This window comes from Camelus ferus, chromosome 17 (assembly GCF_009834535.1).
Source record: "Camelus ferus isolate YT-003-E chromosome 17, BCGSAC_Cfer_1.0, whole genome shotgun sequence".
Taxonomy (NCBI): Eukaryota; Metazoa; Chordata; class Mammalia; order Artiodactyla; family Camelidae; genus Camelus; species Camelus ferus.
In genome coordinates, this window is record NC_045712.1 from 13243914 (window position 1) to 13260049 (window position 16136).

A 16136-nucleotide genomic window follows, 5' to 3' on the forward strand; every position below is an offset into this window, starting at 1 on the left:
TAAAACGGATACAGCTTATAATAAGCGAGCCCAGTGTCTTAGCGGAGAACCTGTGATGCAAATTGGATTTGTTTTCTGCTCCAGCCCAGAAAGCCGCCCGGTTTGTGATTATGTGCTTCCATCTGGCCCGCCCCTCTGTCCGTCTGCCAGTCTCCTGGGGATGTACTGCCTTCAGCAGGAGCTGGGCGAAGGTGGAAGCCAAAATGTTGCTGATGTGTCTACGTACGTGTGCAAACAAGTGCCCAACAAAGACAGGCTCATGGAAAACACCCACTCGGGGAACCAATAATAACCTTCTCCTCTTGCCCCTCTCACTCGCTCCCTTTCAGCAACCCCTGGAAAGGAAAGACAGCCAGAACAGTTCACAGCACAGTGTTTCCAGCCACCGAAGCCTGCACACGGCCTCCCCCTGGCCACGGCCCGCAGGTGCTGCCCGAGTACCCACCCGCAGACGCCCCGGCTCCCGATCAGACCGACAGCACCGGGCAGAAAAAACCAGATCCTTTTAAAATCTGGGCGCAGTCCAGGAGCATGTATGAAAACCGACGTGAGTAGCACCCGGGCTCTTGTCTTCCCCAGATCCCGCCGCCGGCCTCCCAACTTTCTCTTGAGGCTTATTGAGAATAGATTTTCAGAGTGTAAACCGGAGAGAGGTGAATCCAGGTGAGAGGTGAAAACGTCTCAGAGCAGCGTTCGAACCTGCTGGATATTCGCGGAGCCTCTGTTAGGTCCTCAGTTTGGGGAAGGGTAGATATGGACGGTCATCAGATGAAGGGTCTGGGTAAAAATTGATTTTATTTTTCCTTTTTGTTAAAAGAAGTGGCAGATCAGAGCTGTGGCCTCATTAATTCTTCCCCGCATGGAGATGGTGGCTGGCTCTGAGCACCAGTCTTCTGAAACAGCTCTGATACACAGTTGAACATAAATCTGATTGGTTTGGATGGCAGGAGTAATGAGAAGAAATTAAGTGCTTTCTTAGTGGTCTCCTGGTTTTTTAAGGATAGTGGTAATTTCTTTTTTTAACCATTATCAGTCTTTCTAAACATTCCCCTTAAAAAGGGGGAAAAAAAAAAGCAGTGAGTGCTTTGTGCTTTAATTATTTATACCGTGGTTGAGCATGTTCCTTTGACTTTACCTTTTCAATAAATATGAGCTAGTGATGTCATACCTGGTAACTTTCTGGCTCTTATAAATGGAAAAGGCCCTTAATGTTTAATTTTTTTACTTTTTATGATGAAATGATTGCCAAAGACTATTCCCCATGAATAACATTCATTTATCTTACTATTCCCTAAGTTCTTAAAATGCTTTCATCTTAGGGGATGCAAATAGGCCCTGTTTGGGGGTGGGGGAGCTGTTATTCTTAGTGACGTTTTCTCATGAGGATGCATGGTCACGATGAACAGGTATGAAGTCCATGCTCCTCCTTGTGTTCTCTTTTTGTTCTGGGACAGGAGAGAATGTCTAATGAGGGAGGAGGCCGGGTTTTGGTGAAGGGTCTGATGGAAACTGGAAGAGAGCAGAGAATCATTCTTACCCTCTTCTTGGTTGTAGTCCCCTCATCAGTGGTTACTTTTGTAGCCACAGCTGTGCTTCTCTCTCAGCAAGGCCCCCTGGAGAATCCAGGCACAGAGGTGGTGGGAGGTGTGGGAAGTGCTCCTGCCTCCCGCCCACCCGCTCGTACTTGGCCATGAAGCATTTCCTTTGCTGGCTGACGCAACTCCTCTCTGACCCAAAGAAAACAGGGGAGCGAGGCCAGCATCCCCGCCAGAGGAGAGCTGGCCACACTACTGGTGAAAGTCAGCACTCCGGGGACACAAGGCACGTCTGGGGTCTTGCTGAGTATCAAATTCTAGGAAGTCACTCAGGGGCCCCCCCCCCCCGTCCTTTCCCCCTTCAAGGGAGAGAGATCATTGCCTCCAAATTATAATGGTGCGTGGAATTATGCAGGCTGTTTGGGCTAAGGGTTCACTATGTCAGCAAAAGTCTAATCATTTGAGAAGGGATTTATTTAGGAAGACCCCAGAGTACACCTGACCCTTGGCGAGAGGAGATGCAGTTCCCCGGGAGCATCCTCGTAAGCAGGCGTTGCTAAGCTGATGTTACTAAGCGACTGTTCTCCCTGTGTCCTCTCACTAACCGTAGTGATTTCACTGGAGAAACGCTTTCCAAAGCGGAATGTTTTCATGTTCCATTCACATTTCTCTCTAACCACGGGGCTCCTCGAATCAATGGCCCAACTCCAGTTGACGTGGAAATACTGCTTTATTGACCGCGCCCCTGCTTCCCTCAGTGGAGTACATGCTGATGACTGAGTTTCCATGGATGAATCTTTTCATGATAAAGTAAACCGTGTTCTGAAGGGCCGGCGGGGGCCTGCACGGATCGACACTTCTGATGCACCCAGTGAATAGGGGGTTACAGCTCAGGGGCCGTTTTCACCTTGACAGAAGCAGTATTTCTTCAGAACTTGGTACTGAATCCAATTTTTTTGAAAAGTTTTCACCAGGGGGAAAAAAAAAGCATCGAATGAGAGTCAGACTGAAATATCTGGATTAGCACCAGGGTGGGTCTCCACTTTCTCTAACATCTAAAGACGAGGACCTGGCAGCACAAATGAGAATCCATTTTTTGGCGATTGGAGGCTCTGTAATTGAGTGATCGCAGCAACCTAATAGATGTGAAAATTCACATAGGTTTCCTCCTCACAGTAAACGAGGACCATGGTAGGACTTTTCTCTCCAATGGTGATTGTTCCATATCCATCAATGGTTTTCTTTTCTTCACAGTACCTACAAATGAACCTACGCCAATCTTGTCTTTTAATCAGTATTTCGCTTTATCCCATCAGTCTCTGCCATTCCCTTGGGCTATTTTTTTTAACCTTGTCTTTTGAAAAAAAAAAAAATACAGCATGTAGTCTGGTTAGGAATGATTCCCTGCCCGACCCCTCAAGGCATATTAAAATGAGCAGAGTACTCCAGGGAAAACAGGAGAGCTGAAGTCAGCAATAGCACCTTCATTGTACCCTTAACTTCTCCCCGTTTTTTGGGGTGAGGAGGACATATATTTTCCTTGTATTTCATTTTATTGTGAAGGTTCTTAACATGGTCTCCAATCCAACTCCTTCACGTGGTCTAGATGCTGTGCAAAAATAACAAATTCTCGATACGGCCATCTGTCGAGACAGGAGTGTCTGAATGAATCAAGTGGAAGTACAGATGTGCTCATAAATCCCTCTGAAGAACTCAAAGGACACATGAGAGTCCTTTAGAAGCCACATTGCCTGTTTTGTGTTTTCTGTAGATAACAAGCCAGTGGTGCCCATCCTTAAGAAATGACAGTGATGCTGTCTCATTCATTAAATGTTCAGGAAGAACAGCTCGTATCCACTAGTGTTGCCTACAAAAGAAAGTCTGAAGCTTTTTGCAGTTGAAACTTTTGCCTGTTGATAAAATAGTTGGGAAAGAAAAAAATGACAAAGCTGTCCTATTAACCACAGTAAACCTGTCCCTCGAGAGCGACGTGCTTACGGATCTGGAATTGGGGAGCGGCTCCTTTATCACAGTGAATTTGAGGAGCTGAGCTGTGCATCTAGATTTTAAGAGCTGTTATGACAGTTCTTATTTGTGTGTTTGTTCAGCTCTTGGCCAGATCTGATGATTTGTGTCAGTAAATAAAAGACTGTTCTGCCTGAACTGCCTAGAATTTATCCGAATAGGTATTAGCCCAAGAATTAATCCCATCAGGAACTTGACACGACTTTAAATAAACGTAGGAGTGTGGCAATGACAGAAGTATGCTTTAAGTTTTTTTTTTTTTTTCCTTCAAAAGGGAAAAAGGGTTTAGACAAATCTAAAGTTCATGACATGCTTCAAACAAGGTCATACAAGAATGTGTACTTCGGGGTGTAATTAAATAGGAAGAGTCTAAGATGGTAATGGAAATTCTCAAACGGTACAGTTTTAAATTCTAGCTTTTTGACAAGCAAAGTACCATGAAAAAAAAAAAAAAAAGAGGGAAAAAAAGAATCAAACCATAGTCTTTTAAAATCCACAGCAGCCTTGACCTTTACTGTGAAAGCTTAACTGCACGTTCCTTATCAATCAAAACTAAATTAAAGTGAACTAAGAGAAAGCACATACATTAAGCTTTGCAAAATTGTGAAATTAATATTCCAGCTATGTCACCTTCGCCTTCATCGGGATTGAGCAAGGGTGAAAGAGAGAAAGAAATCAATTCCACGAATTTTGGAGAATGTCAGAGTAAGGATTCACTGAAAACTTTCATTTCTCCATTATTATTCATCCTGTTTGATGTTCCCATTGGTTTGGGGGGCTGGGGAGAAACTCAGAAAAGGGAGGGAAATAAGAAAGATGCCATGAACCGAAGTGTTTGAGGCATTCTTCTTAACCAAGCAAAGAGCAAAGACAAGATGAAATAAAAAATGTTGGGCATGTTCAGCCAAGTCTGCAAATGTGTTGTGTCTGTTGTAATGAAGTCACCAGGACAGTTCTCCAAAACCCTGGTGACTCCATCCTTTCTAATTATCAAAGGAAGTCTTTTGACTGCTTCCTGGAGTCGTTAGTGGAACTACCAAAGGAAATTAGCTGTTCAGATGTCCCCTATGCAAGGGCCTAGAAATGAACAAAGCTGGACAAGATTCTCTTAGCTCTTTTTGATTTAGTCTCACTCCAAAAAAAAAAAAAGTGATAGTAATATCAGAAAGATGGCTCTACCTCACTGCCTCCTAGAAACTTAATTTTAATAAAATCTGCCTGAAATAGAGAAGAGAACAAAAAACATTTTGGGGGAGTAGTTTAGAAACTTTAGTGCCCTTGGGAAGAAGTGGCAGCAGAGGACAAAGAAGGGAAAAATCATTCTATAAATCTGTAATATGTTTCAGTACTGATTGATGACCGAAGTTGTATATTTGGGCAGATGGTGTTTGGTCAGTAGAAGAATATAATTATCAAAATGCCACAGTTCAAAGGCCAAAAGACTTTCTTTGTAACGTGTCTGTGTGTTGCTGTATTGTGTTTGTGCGTGTTTTCGTAAAAAGCTCATCACTGACGTCTTCTGCATCCTTGGTATCTGTCATTGGGCATCTTCCTTTCAACAGGAAGCTCTTTAAATAAAATTACTATTTGCTTATTGATTCTCAGAGAAGCAAATTTTTTTCCAATGGACTGCACTGTATGATAAGCCTAGATCTGGTGGCTACAACTGCCCAAACCATGGTGGCTTACCCCTCAGTGGGCAATAATAAGGCAGAAACTTGCTACATTTGATGTCACTGTAGGAGGGGCACGTGTTCCTATATTAATTGATGCTGAGGAAAAAATTGGTCTGGGCTGGAGGTCTCCGCAGAGGTCCTTTCCTTGTTCACAGACAGGCACAGCGGATTTAAAGCAAACTCAGCCAAGAACCGAGTGCTGACTGGAAAGCACTCGGGGTCTATTTGGGTGATAATCCTCCTGCTTGAGTGAACCGAAGACAGAGACACAACTTGATTTAATTTGTTGTTTCAATGAGGCTATTACAACAAATACCCTTTAGCCAGCTACTCAAACAGAAAGAAAATATTGTTACCTTAGCGTGCTCAAGAAAATATCATTCTCAAATTGTGCTTCTGGGCGTCCTATGATGTAGCTTAACTCCACGTTCCACAGCATCTTACAGCTTAGCCTCAGCAATTATAATAAGAAAGCGCTGGATTAGAAGCACCATTTAAAGCACAGCATTAAGATAGCTCAGGCAGAAATATTGGATTCAGACTCCTCTGACTTGGACTCACCTGTTCATTTAGTTTCTTCTCTCTTAGCGTATTCATTCACTATACATTTTAAGCTTATGGGTGAATCCTGAAAAGGGAACATCTCTCGGCAGCTTGAAATCTAAACAACCAGTTTCTTCTTCCCTGTCCCACTGTACAAAATCAGAGAAGATGGGAATTAAATTCTTAGGCCAATATGGTCCTTCAGCCTCAAAGCCAATGAATTAAATAAACCCAGAAAGTCTGCAGAACAGCATTTGAAAAATCTCCTTTAGGATTCATGGTCGCTAAATTATATTTTTTCCCCTTAAATAAAAGATTTGTCATTTTACAGATGATAAAATGCACTAGTTATACATTAAAATATTAAGTAAGAATTAAGTGGAAATAACCCTTTTTTAGTTCCCTTAGTTAAGTAACAGAGTGGTATATAGAACAATTTCATGTACAGTAAGCATGTTCTTATGGAAATTACTTTTCTGTAAAAAAAAATGAGATTTTCATTTTAAAGCTCTGGACTATCACAGGGCTTTTAAAGTAAAAAAATATCATGTTGTTGGGTAATAAATTAATACTTAAAATGTTGAAACATTAGAGGCACATTGTGGAGTAAGGCACTCATATTAACAATGAAATATAGTTCCCTGACATAGAACAATTTTGTTGTCACCGTTGATCTTAAGGATATGTAAGGCTGGATATTTTTTGGTAATAGTAGTGAAAGAGGAAATTTTGTAAATTTGGAAATCTTAAGATGTTTGAGAGTAATAAAATGATCTAACAAGTCATATTATTAGCTTTGCTAGTCTTCATTACTTTTAAAGCAAAAAGTGATTTTTTTTTTTTAATGGAAAACACTCATTACCTCAAGCTGTTTTCTTTCATCTCCTAGTTGATGACATCAGGTACTTAACAGGTCTTCTGATCCTCGGAGCAGCCTCCACTCCAAAGGTCACTCTGACTTAGCCTGCACTCCTTCCTCGGGCACAGGCACCCACCGTGTGCCGAGCGTGATGACGTGAATTTATTTAATTCCCCTCGTAACAATACCAGGGAGAGTGGTGAGTGCTGACTTCAGCCTTAGTTAGGGATAATGGCTTGGGTTTGATTAGGAGTTATCAAACAGTGACTAGTCCTTTGAAAAAAACTTCAGGCTCAATGACTGGTCCTACTGTTTCCTTTTGCCCAGCGTCCTCTGTTACTTCGCCTGTCCAGATTATCTGTGTTGGAAAGCTTTCGTCTGCACAAGCACCATCAGTACTGGTGCTGTAACTGTGTCCACCTTAGGGCTCTGATTCCTTTTATCAGAGGAATAATCTCTCTTCCTCTCCCCTCTCTGCAGTTCCAGATTACCAAGAACAGGACATCTTCCTCTGGAGAAAAGAGACTGGATTTGGATTTAGGATTCTCGGTGGAAATGAACCAGGGGAACCTGTGAGTCGTCTTTTGTCTACCTGTCACCCCGCCTCCCACCCCCAGTGCTATTTTTTAAGACTTCAAAGCAAATTGGCAGTAGGGACAGATCGCCAAAATTTTGAGTCCAGCTAGGTGCACCCCTGACTGTTTCATCTTAGGCAGTGGGGGTTATTCTTTGGATTTTGTGAAGCTCTTTTTGCCTTGAAGAAGAAGGAAAGTTGGTGTTTGTGCTTGTGGAAAGCGGCAGCTGTGGCATCTGAAGCTCCCCATCAAAGGAAAGGAAACCTAAAAGCAATATAGGGATAGACATCAACTGAGAGAACAATGGCCCGATCCTCCTGGCCAGTTCTGTTCAATCTGCCAGCAGGTAGTTTGGCTTTGTATACGGAGTAGCTAGTGTATAGAGAGCACTTATCAAGCATTACGAGAGATTTGAGAAAGTAGGACCACCAACTTTACAAAATTAGAGAAAGAACCCTGAACAAGGGTTAGGAGATATTTAACCTCACCAGGGCTCATCTTTAGGATCAATTGAATAGAACATCACAGGATTCATTTGGAAGGGGAAAAGAGAACTAAAGTTAAGTATTGTTCATTTCTTCATCACAATTAAATAGCTATTACTTATTGAGTGCTTACTATGTGCCGGATGCTATGCTAGAGGCTTCTAACATACAGTCTTCTCCTTTATCCGTCAAATCCATGAATTTACCCGCACTTTTCAAATCCTCAAATAAAGACCCAGAAACATAGATGAACTTGCCTGGGATCACAGAGTTAGTAAATGAAGGGGCTGGAAAGGGTGTGATTCCAGAGTCCATATTCTTAACCACTCTTGTTTTATTTATTTATTTTTTTTCTTAGCCACTCTTGTGTTGAAGTTCTTTGTCAACAGTAAATGCCACATAAAGATTGTTATAGCATTATTATCTAGTGAGAAGGCAAGCAAAGCACAAATATTTTAGCCAAAGTTGAGTGAGTGATTAATGTAACAGCAAGACACTGACTAGAAAAATCTGTTCTGCATACAGCTGTTACAGACTACAGAAATGGGGATGTCAAACCAGACTTTGCCTGATTTATCCCTTCATTTAACAGTATTTATTGTGCATTCCCTACTGCTAGGCACACACTAGCCTTTAAAGAATAGTTGTATTACTACTATATTTAGCATAGGAGGGTTCTCAGGTAGACAGAAAAGGAAAAAAAAGTTTTGCCATTTAAGGGAGTAAAATGATTAATTTCTACAAAAAGGGGGGAAAAGTCATCACCAAACCATCAGTAGATGTTAAGGAACCAAACAAGAAAAAAAAATTTTTTTTTCACCATTTAAGAATTGTTGTAGCACCTAGCACAGCACCTGGTATCCAGTGGGTGCTCAATCAGTGTTTGTGTCATGGCTTGCAGACACGAGTGAATGAACTGAATTGCTCTTACAAATGTTCAGGCCATCATTTGGTGCAGGGCAAACCTTGTTTTACTGCGCTTTGCAGAGAATACTTTTCTTTTGTTTAAGAATTGAGGTTTTGTGGCAACCCTGCATTGTCCGAGGATGCGTAGCAATTTTTAACGATAAAGTATTTTTTAATTAAGGTGTGCACTTCTTTAAAGACAATGCTATTGCACACTTCATAGACTACAGTATAGTGTAAACATAGCTTTTATAGGTACTGGGAAACCAGAACGTGCACGATACTCGCTTTGTGATGGTATTTGCTCTATTGTGGTGGTCTGAAACCAAACCCGCAATGTCTCTGAGGTCCGCCTGTAATAGTAAATCAAAAGGTCTATGTTTCATCCATCATCCAATTACTCAACAGATTTATATCGGTCACATCGTACCACTGGGTGCTGCTGATACCGACGGCCGCCTGAGGTCTGGGGATGAATTAATTTGTGTGGATGGGACACCAGTAATTGGAAAATCACACCAGCTTGTGGTCCAGCTTATGCAACAAGCCGCCAAGCAAGGCCACGTCAATCTCACGGTGCGGCGTAAAGTGGTGTTTGCGGGTATGTTTTTCATTCATTCCTTTAGACAGTGCCTTGTCACTGGATTCATAGAAAAGGCCCCTTCCTGTGTCTGCCTCCTCAAGCATCTCTTTTAGCAAATGTGATTAAGCTCAGAATTTCCAGATGGTTTGCTTCCCTCAAACCCTGCACAACTACTGTCATTCGAAAGTACTTTAATGTGCTATCCCTGTCTGTTCAGCACAGGCTTGTAGAATAAGGCTCGTTGAATATACGTTACCTTCCCCCATCCCCTTTCCCACTAGAACTTAGTTACTCTCTTCATTTAATGGGAATTCTCAACAAAATAGGTCATTTAGGACAGTCAGGAGCCTTGTAGCTTCAAGTTAAAAGGTCAAAATTCAGTTTGTGCTGCAAAATAAGCTCATTAAAAAGCTACTCTGTTGTTGACAGTCATATGAATTAAAGCGAGATTTTAATTTTTTAATTTTTCTCTATATGGAAGTTGTAGAGCTGGCCAGTTCTACGTCATCTGTGCTTCCTTCCTCCTGCAAGCTTCGAAGTACTCGAGTTCTCAAAATACTGCATACCTTTCAGGCCCAACTCAAATATAGCCTTCTCTGTGAAACCCTCAGAAGTTCCCTCCTTCCTCCCACTGCCTTCAGATTTCAGCATCCTCTTCTTGCCATTCTTGGGAATCACAGTTGACTTCTCTGTGATTCTGCCATTTTGAGACAGTTCACTGTGTGAGTGTCTGTCCTTTCCGTTCATTCACCAGCTTTGTCAGCAGCCCCCACACCCAGTTATTCAGGACAGAATGCAGAATGCAGGAGAGACAGATCTTGGGTTGTATCAGTTGAATTATTGAAGAAATATGCCATGAAATACTATGAATTCTTCATAGTTTTAATATTAGTGAAACAACTACATATGAGATAAAATCACCTGGCAACTTGTTTTAAAAACAAAAAGTTAGTAGAGCTCATTTAAGTGGTATATAATTAATTACAGAATTAAGATATCAGATTTCTTGTGTGACAGTCCTACCTCCTGCAGCCACGGGAAACACTGTTAATTAGTTATGTCCCTAGAGCTCATCGATGGCCTCAGAATCTTAACATTGAATTCCATGCAACCAACAGCAGTCAGAAATGGCTTTTGAGATGAGATGAAAACTTTTTGACTCTACTGGCCCAAATAAAAATAGGAGATATATGTGATATTTGTTGGTTTCACATTTATTTTTACAATGTTAAATATTGAGGATTTTTAGTTCTGGGTCAAAGGCATGTTAAATCTTTGAAGAGACATAAGGCTAAGTGAAATAAGCCATTCACAGAAGGACAGTATTACAGTCTTCCATTTATATGAGGTACCTAGAGTAGTCAAATTGATAGAAAGCAGAATGGTGGTTGCCAGGGTCTGGGGGAGGGGAAAATGGTTAGTTGCTATTTACTAGATACAGATTTTCAGTTCTGGAAGAGGAAGAAGTTCTGGAGATGGGTGGTGGTGATGAGTAACAACAATATTTCTGTACTTAATGCCATTGAACTATTTACCTAAAATGGTTAAAATAACAATGTTCCATATATTTCACTACAATATAAACTAAATCTATGAAAGGAGACACTTTGGGGAATAAATGTAGTAGTTCTATCCAAAACCCAAATATGCATTTTGCTTTTGGCATGAAATTTAAGTAAGTTGATACCACCTACTACTGTGGCTGTTTAGGAGTGCCCTACCCTGTCACTTGACAAAGGAGAAAAACTGGAATTTGCTGAAATGAATTCTGAGGGAGGCTAATGCATCCAGATGTGTGATCAGAGTAGATAATTGACATCTGGAAGCTGGGAAGAGGTGCTAAGTATACCTCTGGCTGGCATTGCCAGGAATCCCACAGTCTGGAAAATCTTAATGGTACTGTCAACTTACAGTCTCTCCCCTGACGGAAAAGGCAGAAGCAGAACTGTTTGGAGAGCTGAACAGAAATGGGACTTGAGGGTCATGACAGTTTGAGTGCAGCAAAGGGCGTGTCTCTGAGGCACAGATGGTGGCGTCACCTACACTTCCTTCTTGATGGGTCTTTTTTGTTTATTTGTTTCATGGAAGTATAGTTGCTGTACAACACACTGTAAGTTATGGGTGTACAGTACAGTGATTGACCATCTTTAAAGGTTATGCTCCGTTTATAGTTATAAAATATTGGTTATATTCCCCATGCTGTACAATACGTCCCTGTAGCTTATTTTATACCTACTAGTTGTACCTGTTACCCCTCTACCCCCATATTGCTTCTCTCCCCCACTGATAACCATTAGTTCTGTGTGTCTGCTTCTTTTTTTGTTATATTCACTAGTTTGTTGTATTTTTGAGATTCTACGTGTACGTGATATCATACGGTATCTGTCGTTCTGACTCATTCCACTTAGCATAACGTGGATAGGTTGTTTTTTGATTCGTGCTCCAGGAAACATTTCAGAGTGGGCCGATTTTGCTGCAAACTTGAGTCTGAATGCAGGTGTTGATACACAGTAGGCAGTGAATGGAACAGAATTTGGTGTCCGTTTGTGTTTTGCCATGGGGTGGATGTCAGTAGATCCTGAGTGGTAAATACTTATCGGGAGAAGAGGTTTGAAACTGCTCTCTGTCGGTTCCGTGGGGCCAGAGGCTGTCTCGCCTGTTCATCGCTTGCTTACCTGCGCGTGGGGGATGGGTAGGGGGAGGAAGACGGGGGCGCAGGGCGCGTGGCCGGCCAAGGCGGGTCACCGAGAGGAGCATCTCTTGCACAGCCCCCAAAACAGAGAACGAGGTGCCCTCGCCGGCCTCGTCCCACCACAGTAGCACTCAGCCGGCCTCCCTCACCGAGGAGAAGCGCACCCCGCAGGGCAGCCAGAACTCCCTGAACACGGTGAGCTCGGGCAGCGGCAGCACCAGCGGCATCGGCAGCGGCGGCGGCGGCGGCAGCGGCGTGGTGAGCACCGTGGTGCAGCCGTACGACGTGGAGATCCGGCGCGGGGAGAACGAGGGCTTCGGCTTTGTCATCGTGTCGTCGGTGAGCAGGCCCGAGGCCGGCACGACTTTCGGTGAGTGCGGCCGCTTCTTTCTGTGCGTTGCTTTCCTGCGATGCCCGGGAGGGTCCCAGGGCCAGTGAAGGACGGCCACTGTCTCATTATCAGAAATGCTTTTCGCTTTAGGGAATTCAAGTCTTAACTGGGGATGGAGTGTATTTCGATAGCTTTTCCCCTCCTGAAGGTTGGGACTTTTTTTTTTAAACCCTTCAGCTTGCACTCTGAATGTGTGTTCACAGGCAGAACACCTCAGTCGTAGGTGAAGTATGCAAAGCAGCCCCTCAACGGTATAGAGCGGGAAAAATTCTTGCCAGAGAAAGCCCTGTGCCAGGTCCTGAGTAGGAGATCATTTATAGCAGTAGCCTCAGAAGGTATAAGAGTTTTTAGAAGCCCACAGTTGAAAAAATAAATGCCTAGGAGAAAAAAAATAGAGGTGTAGGGAGTAAAAATATACCTGAAGTGCCCTTTCCACCTTATCTGTGTCCTTTCTCTACTCTCTCCCCATCTGAAATGTTTACGTTTTAATTTTTAAATGATATGTTTGCTGTTGCCTGGTTAAGAATGTAATTAAAATCCAAGTTAAGAGCCATTTGTCTTCACTGCCCTTGAATTCTAGAAGGGGTGATTATCCTGTCTCATCCAGAAGTTGGGGGCTTCAGCAGAGTATGGGGAACCATAGTTGTCCCGCCTATGCTGGGGGTTAACGCTGCTGGGTGCACTAGCCAAGGTAAAATAGGAAGCCAGGTGATTCCAGGAACTAGGAATCTATGCATCTATTTCCTTTTAGAATGGAATGAACTCTCAAAATGATCCATCTTCTTCATTAAATAAAAAATCATTTGTCATTTTCCCCAAGCACATTTATTAATTAACATGGAATATGACTGGCGGACAGGGAAGGGCTGGACAGGCTTTGAAATTTAATCTAGCTCTGTCTTGAAATGACTTGTCCACATGGAACCTGAGGACCAGTGGTCACTTGCCAGCTAACATCTGCTAAGTGCTCCATCCCATTTGCTTCCTGCTCCAGTAGAACTTCACTTGCCTCCTTTAGTCTTGGTATATTGCTTCCTATTAAAGCCGTCTCCCCCGAGGTGTGTTCATTAGAGGCAGTGAGTCAAGCCAGGTCTATGCATGTGTGGCTGCAGTAACAAACACCCCATTACTAACTGTGTTTTTCTGAGCTATATTAATAACGTTATCATAGCATGTTGTGGGTGGGTGACTTGACCTCAAGGCAGGGTTTGGGGGGCTTGTTTTTAAGTTAATTTAAAATATTGATTTCTGCTTAATTTAAAAACAAAAAAGGCAGAGAAGGGAAAAGAAAACACTAGTTAGTTTCTTTTGAGGTACAATTTGCACTCTGATGTTCTCAGGATTTTTGACTTCTCAGTGTCACTTTCTAGAATGAACTAGATGTTTCAGACGGGAGGCTATGCTTTATTTAACAAATATTTAATGTCTTCAATTCCAATTTGATCTTTGATTGTTCTCCTCCAGCTCTTATAATGAACAAATTAAACTTTCCTTAATACCTTGCACAAGACTTCTGTTCTGAGCTATACAGAGCTTCCCTCCTACTTGCCGTATGCTACCTTTCCCATGGGATTTGTCCTTGGAGATAGGCTAGACTTAATCAAGACCTTGAATTCCATCCAGTAGGAAGGCTTCCCCCTGCACCTGCTTCTTGCCATTCCAAAAGACTGTTTAACTTCCTTTTTGAAAAAATTCTTTGACTTTGATCTTACATCCAGTAATACAGACTCAGGCAAATATTCAAAGGAACTGTAGCTCATTTTCCCACACATTTTATCCTTAAGCACTAAATTATGATGGAAGAGCCTGCTAAGTTAGTTTCAACATCTCCTATGTTAATTTTGTTACCCTTTCCCAAAGGTGGCTCGACTGTATTACTCTCTTTACAGTCCCCAGAAAGACAAACTCTCAGTTAGTGAATATGCACAAGAAACTTTGAAACACAGTATATGATTATCTGGAAACCCTATGTCAGGCCTGCAAGCCAGCTTTCCACCTCTCTTCTTAAAGTTATCCACACTCTTCGTTGTGACACGAAATGTCTTAGAGCGCATGGTCAACCTTCAAATGTGCGTTCCTGATTTACCCTCTCGTAGCTTGTGTAGGAACTGATCAGGAGAAAGGAAGTGTTTAAAGAAGAGGGTTGAGGAATGATCTGAACCTAGCTTTGGTTCCCTGTCCTCAGCCTGAGTAGGTACCAGATTTTCTTACTCCTTTGAGGGGATTTTTGTGACCAAGGAGGAGGACGTCAGAGCTAATGGGCCATTTGGGCCCTTCTCTGAAAGCCCACGACACAGACTGATGGAGCAGAGGTCATTAAAGGAAAAATAGGTGTCAACGTTGGGTGCCTTCTTGGCTCATCTCATAATTATGCCCTTTTTCTAAAGCTTTCATCATTCTGGCTAGAAATTCAGAAAGTCTGTTTGTCCATCAGGTGTTTTCAGTTTGAATTTTCGGTGCTAGCAGACTCGTATGCCTCACCAGACACCCGGTGATTATTTTTTCTAAATGGAGAAAGAACAAAACATTGGCAGAAACTTAAGCAACAGCTGGCAAAAAAATGAAGTGATGTGAGCGCAGGATGGATAAAAAAACCTCCCTCCCAGCTCTGGGTTTCACATTCGCAGTCTCAAAATAAGCCCACAGCAAGTTATTTTGGGGCTTTTGAGAATCTTTGAAGTTGCCAAAGATCCCCAAATTGGCCATTAATGTAAGGAGGGAAGCTGGGGTTTTCCCCACGGTTTGAATCAGGAAAGGACGGGAATGATGAGCTATCATTTCAGGGCAGTAACTTCTTACAGAGACGCCCTGAACTTTGCCAATGTTTTGACCCTCGGCACAGAGTTCTCCTTAAATAACATTTGCTTAATGCTTTAATTAATTAACACTTAACCTTCTCTTTCCCTTTTCAACCCTTTTTCTCCTCCCTTCACTCTATTCCCACGTAACTCAAAAAAAATTAAAACTCAATATCAAAGCAGGCAATGCATGTGTGGCTATGCCTCACAAAATAGGTCGGATTATTGAGGGGAGCCCTGCTGACCGATGTGGCAAGCTGAAAGTAGGAGACCGGATCTTGGCGGTAAATGGCTGTTCCATCACCAACAAGTCCCATTCCGACATTGTCAACCTAATCAAGGAAGCGGGAAACACAGTTACCCTTCGCATCATTCCCGGGGATGGTAAAGTATACCTATTGTCTCTCTCTCTGTCTCTCTCTCTTTATGGCATTAGTTTCATGAATAGTGAATAGTGTTGACTTAGAGGCAGCCTTATCCATCCCTAACTGAACATGCCCATCAAACAAACGTGAGCCACTGTTACTAAACCTTACCTCGCCCTCTTGACTTAATCCTCTAGCCCTGGGACCCTGTCTTGCTGCAGAGAGTCTTAAATTTTCCCCAGTTTATTTTGGTTTTGGTGCCCTTGTCTTTCAAATGACAGACTAGTTTGAATACAGGTGGTGAAGCTTCCCTGATGCCTGGAAATTATTAATGATGTTTTAAAAACAATTACTAAAACTTAAGTGTATATAATATGACAGCACAAAACTTATATAATGACAATACAGAACCAATGCTATGGTAGTTTTTGTTTGTTTGTTTGTTTGCTTGTTTTGTTTTGTTTTCAGAATAAGTAGATATATTCAAGTGTTTTACTTAATGAGAGAGTCTTAGGATTTGTGTCTGCTTAGTTTGTCCCTAATGTTTTGCATGTGGATAAAGAAAGAAAAAAAAAACTCAGTATTTTTGATAGATTGTATCTACTTTAAAATAAGCATGTTCTTGTTTGTTTGTTTGATTAAATTCAGATATTTGGTTCTTATATACCAGTGGCAATTCTGCCCTCCAAGGGACATTTGACAT

At 42.2% G+C, this 16136-nt stretch overlaps 1 protein-coding gene across 1 annotated transcript in view; it reads left to right on the plus strand.

Moving 5' to 3' along the window:
- Positions 1-16136, plus strand: part of MAGI1 (membrane associated guanylate kinase, WW and PDZ domain containing 1) — a 578793-nt gene that overhangs the window by 544389 nt on the left and 18268 nt on the right. The window contains 7 exon segments of the mRNA XM_032458123.1: positions 330-407; positions 409-547; positions 4182-4265; positions 7119-7210; positions 9013-9205; positions 11956-12249; positions 15252-15452. Of these exon segments, the coding sequence (XP_032314014.1) occupies positions 330-407; positions 409-547; positions 4182-4265; positions 7119-7210; positions 9013-9205; positions 11956-12249; positions 15252-15452 (1081 nt within the window).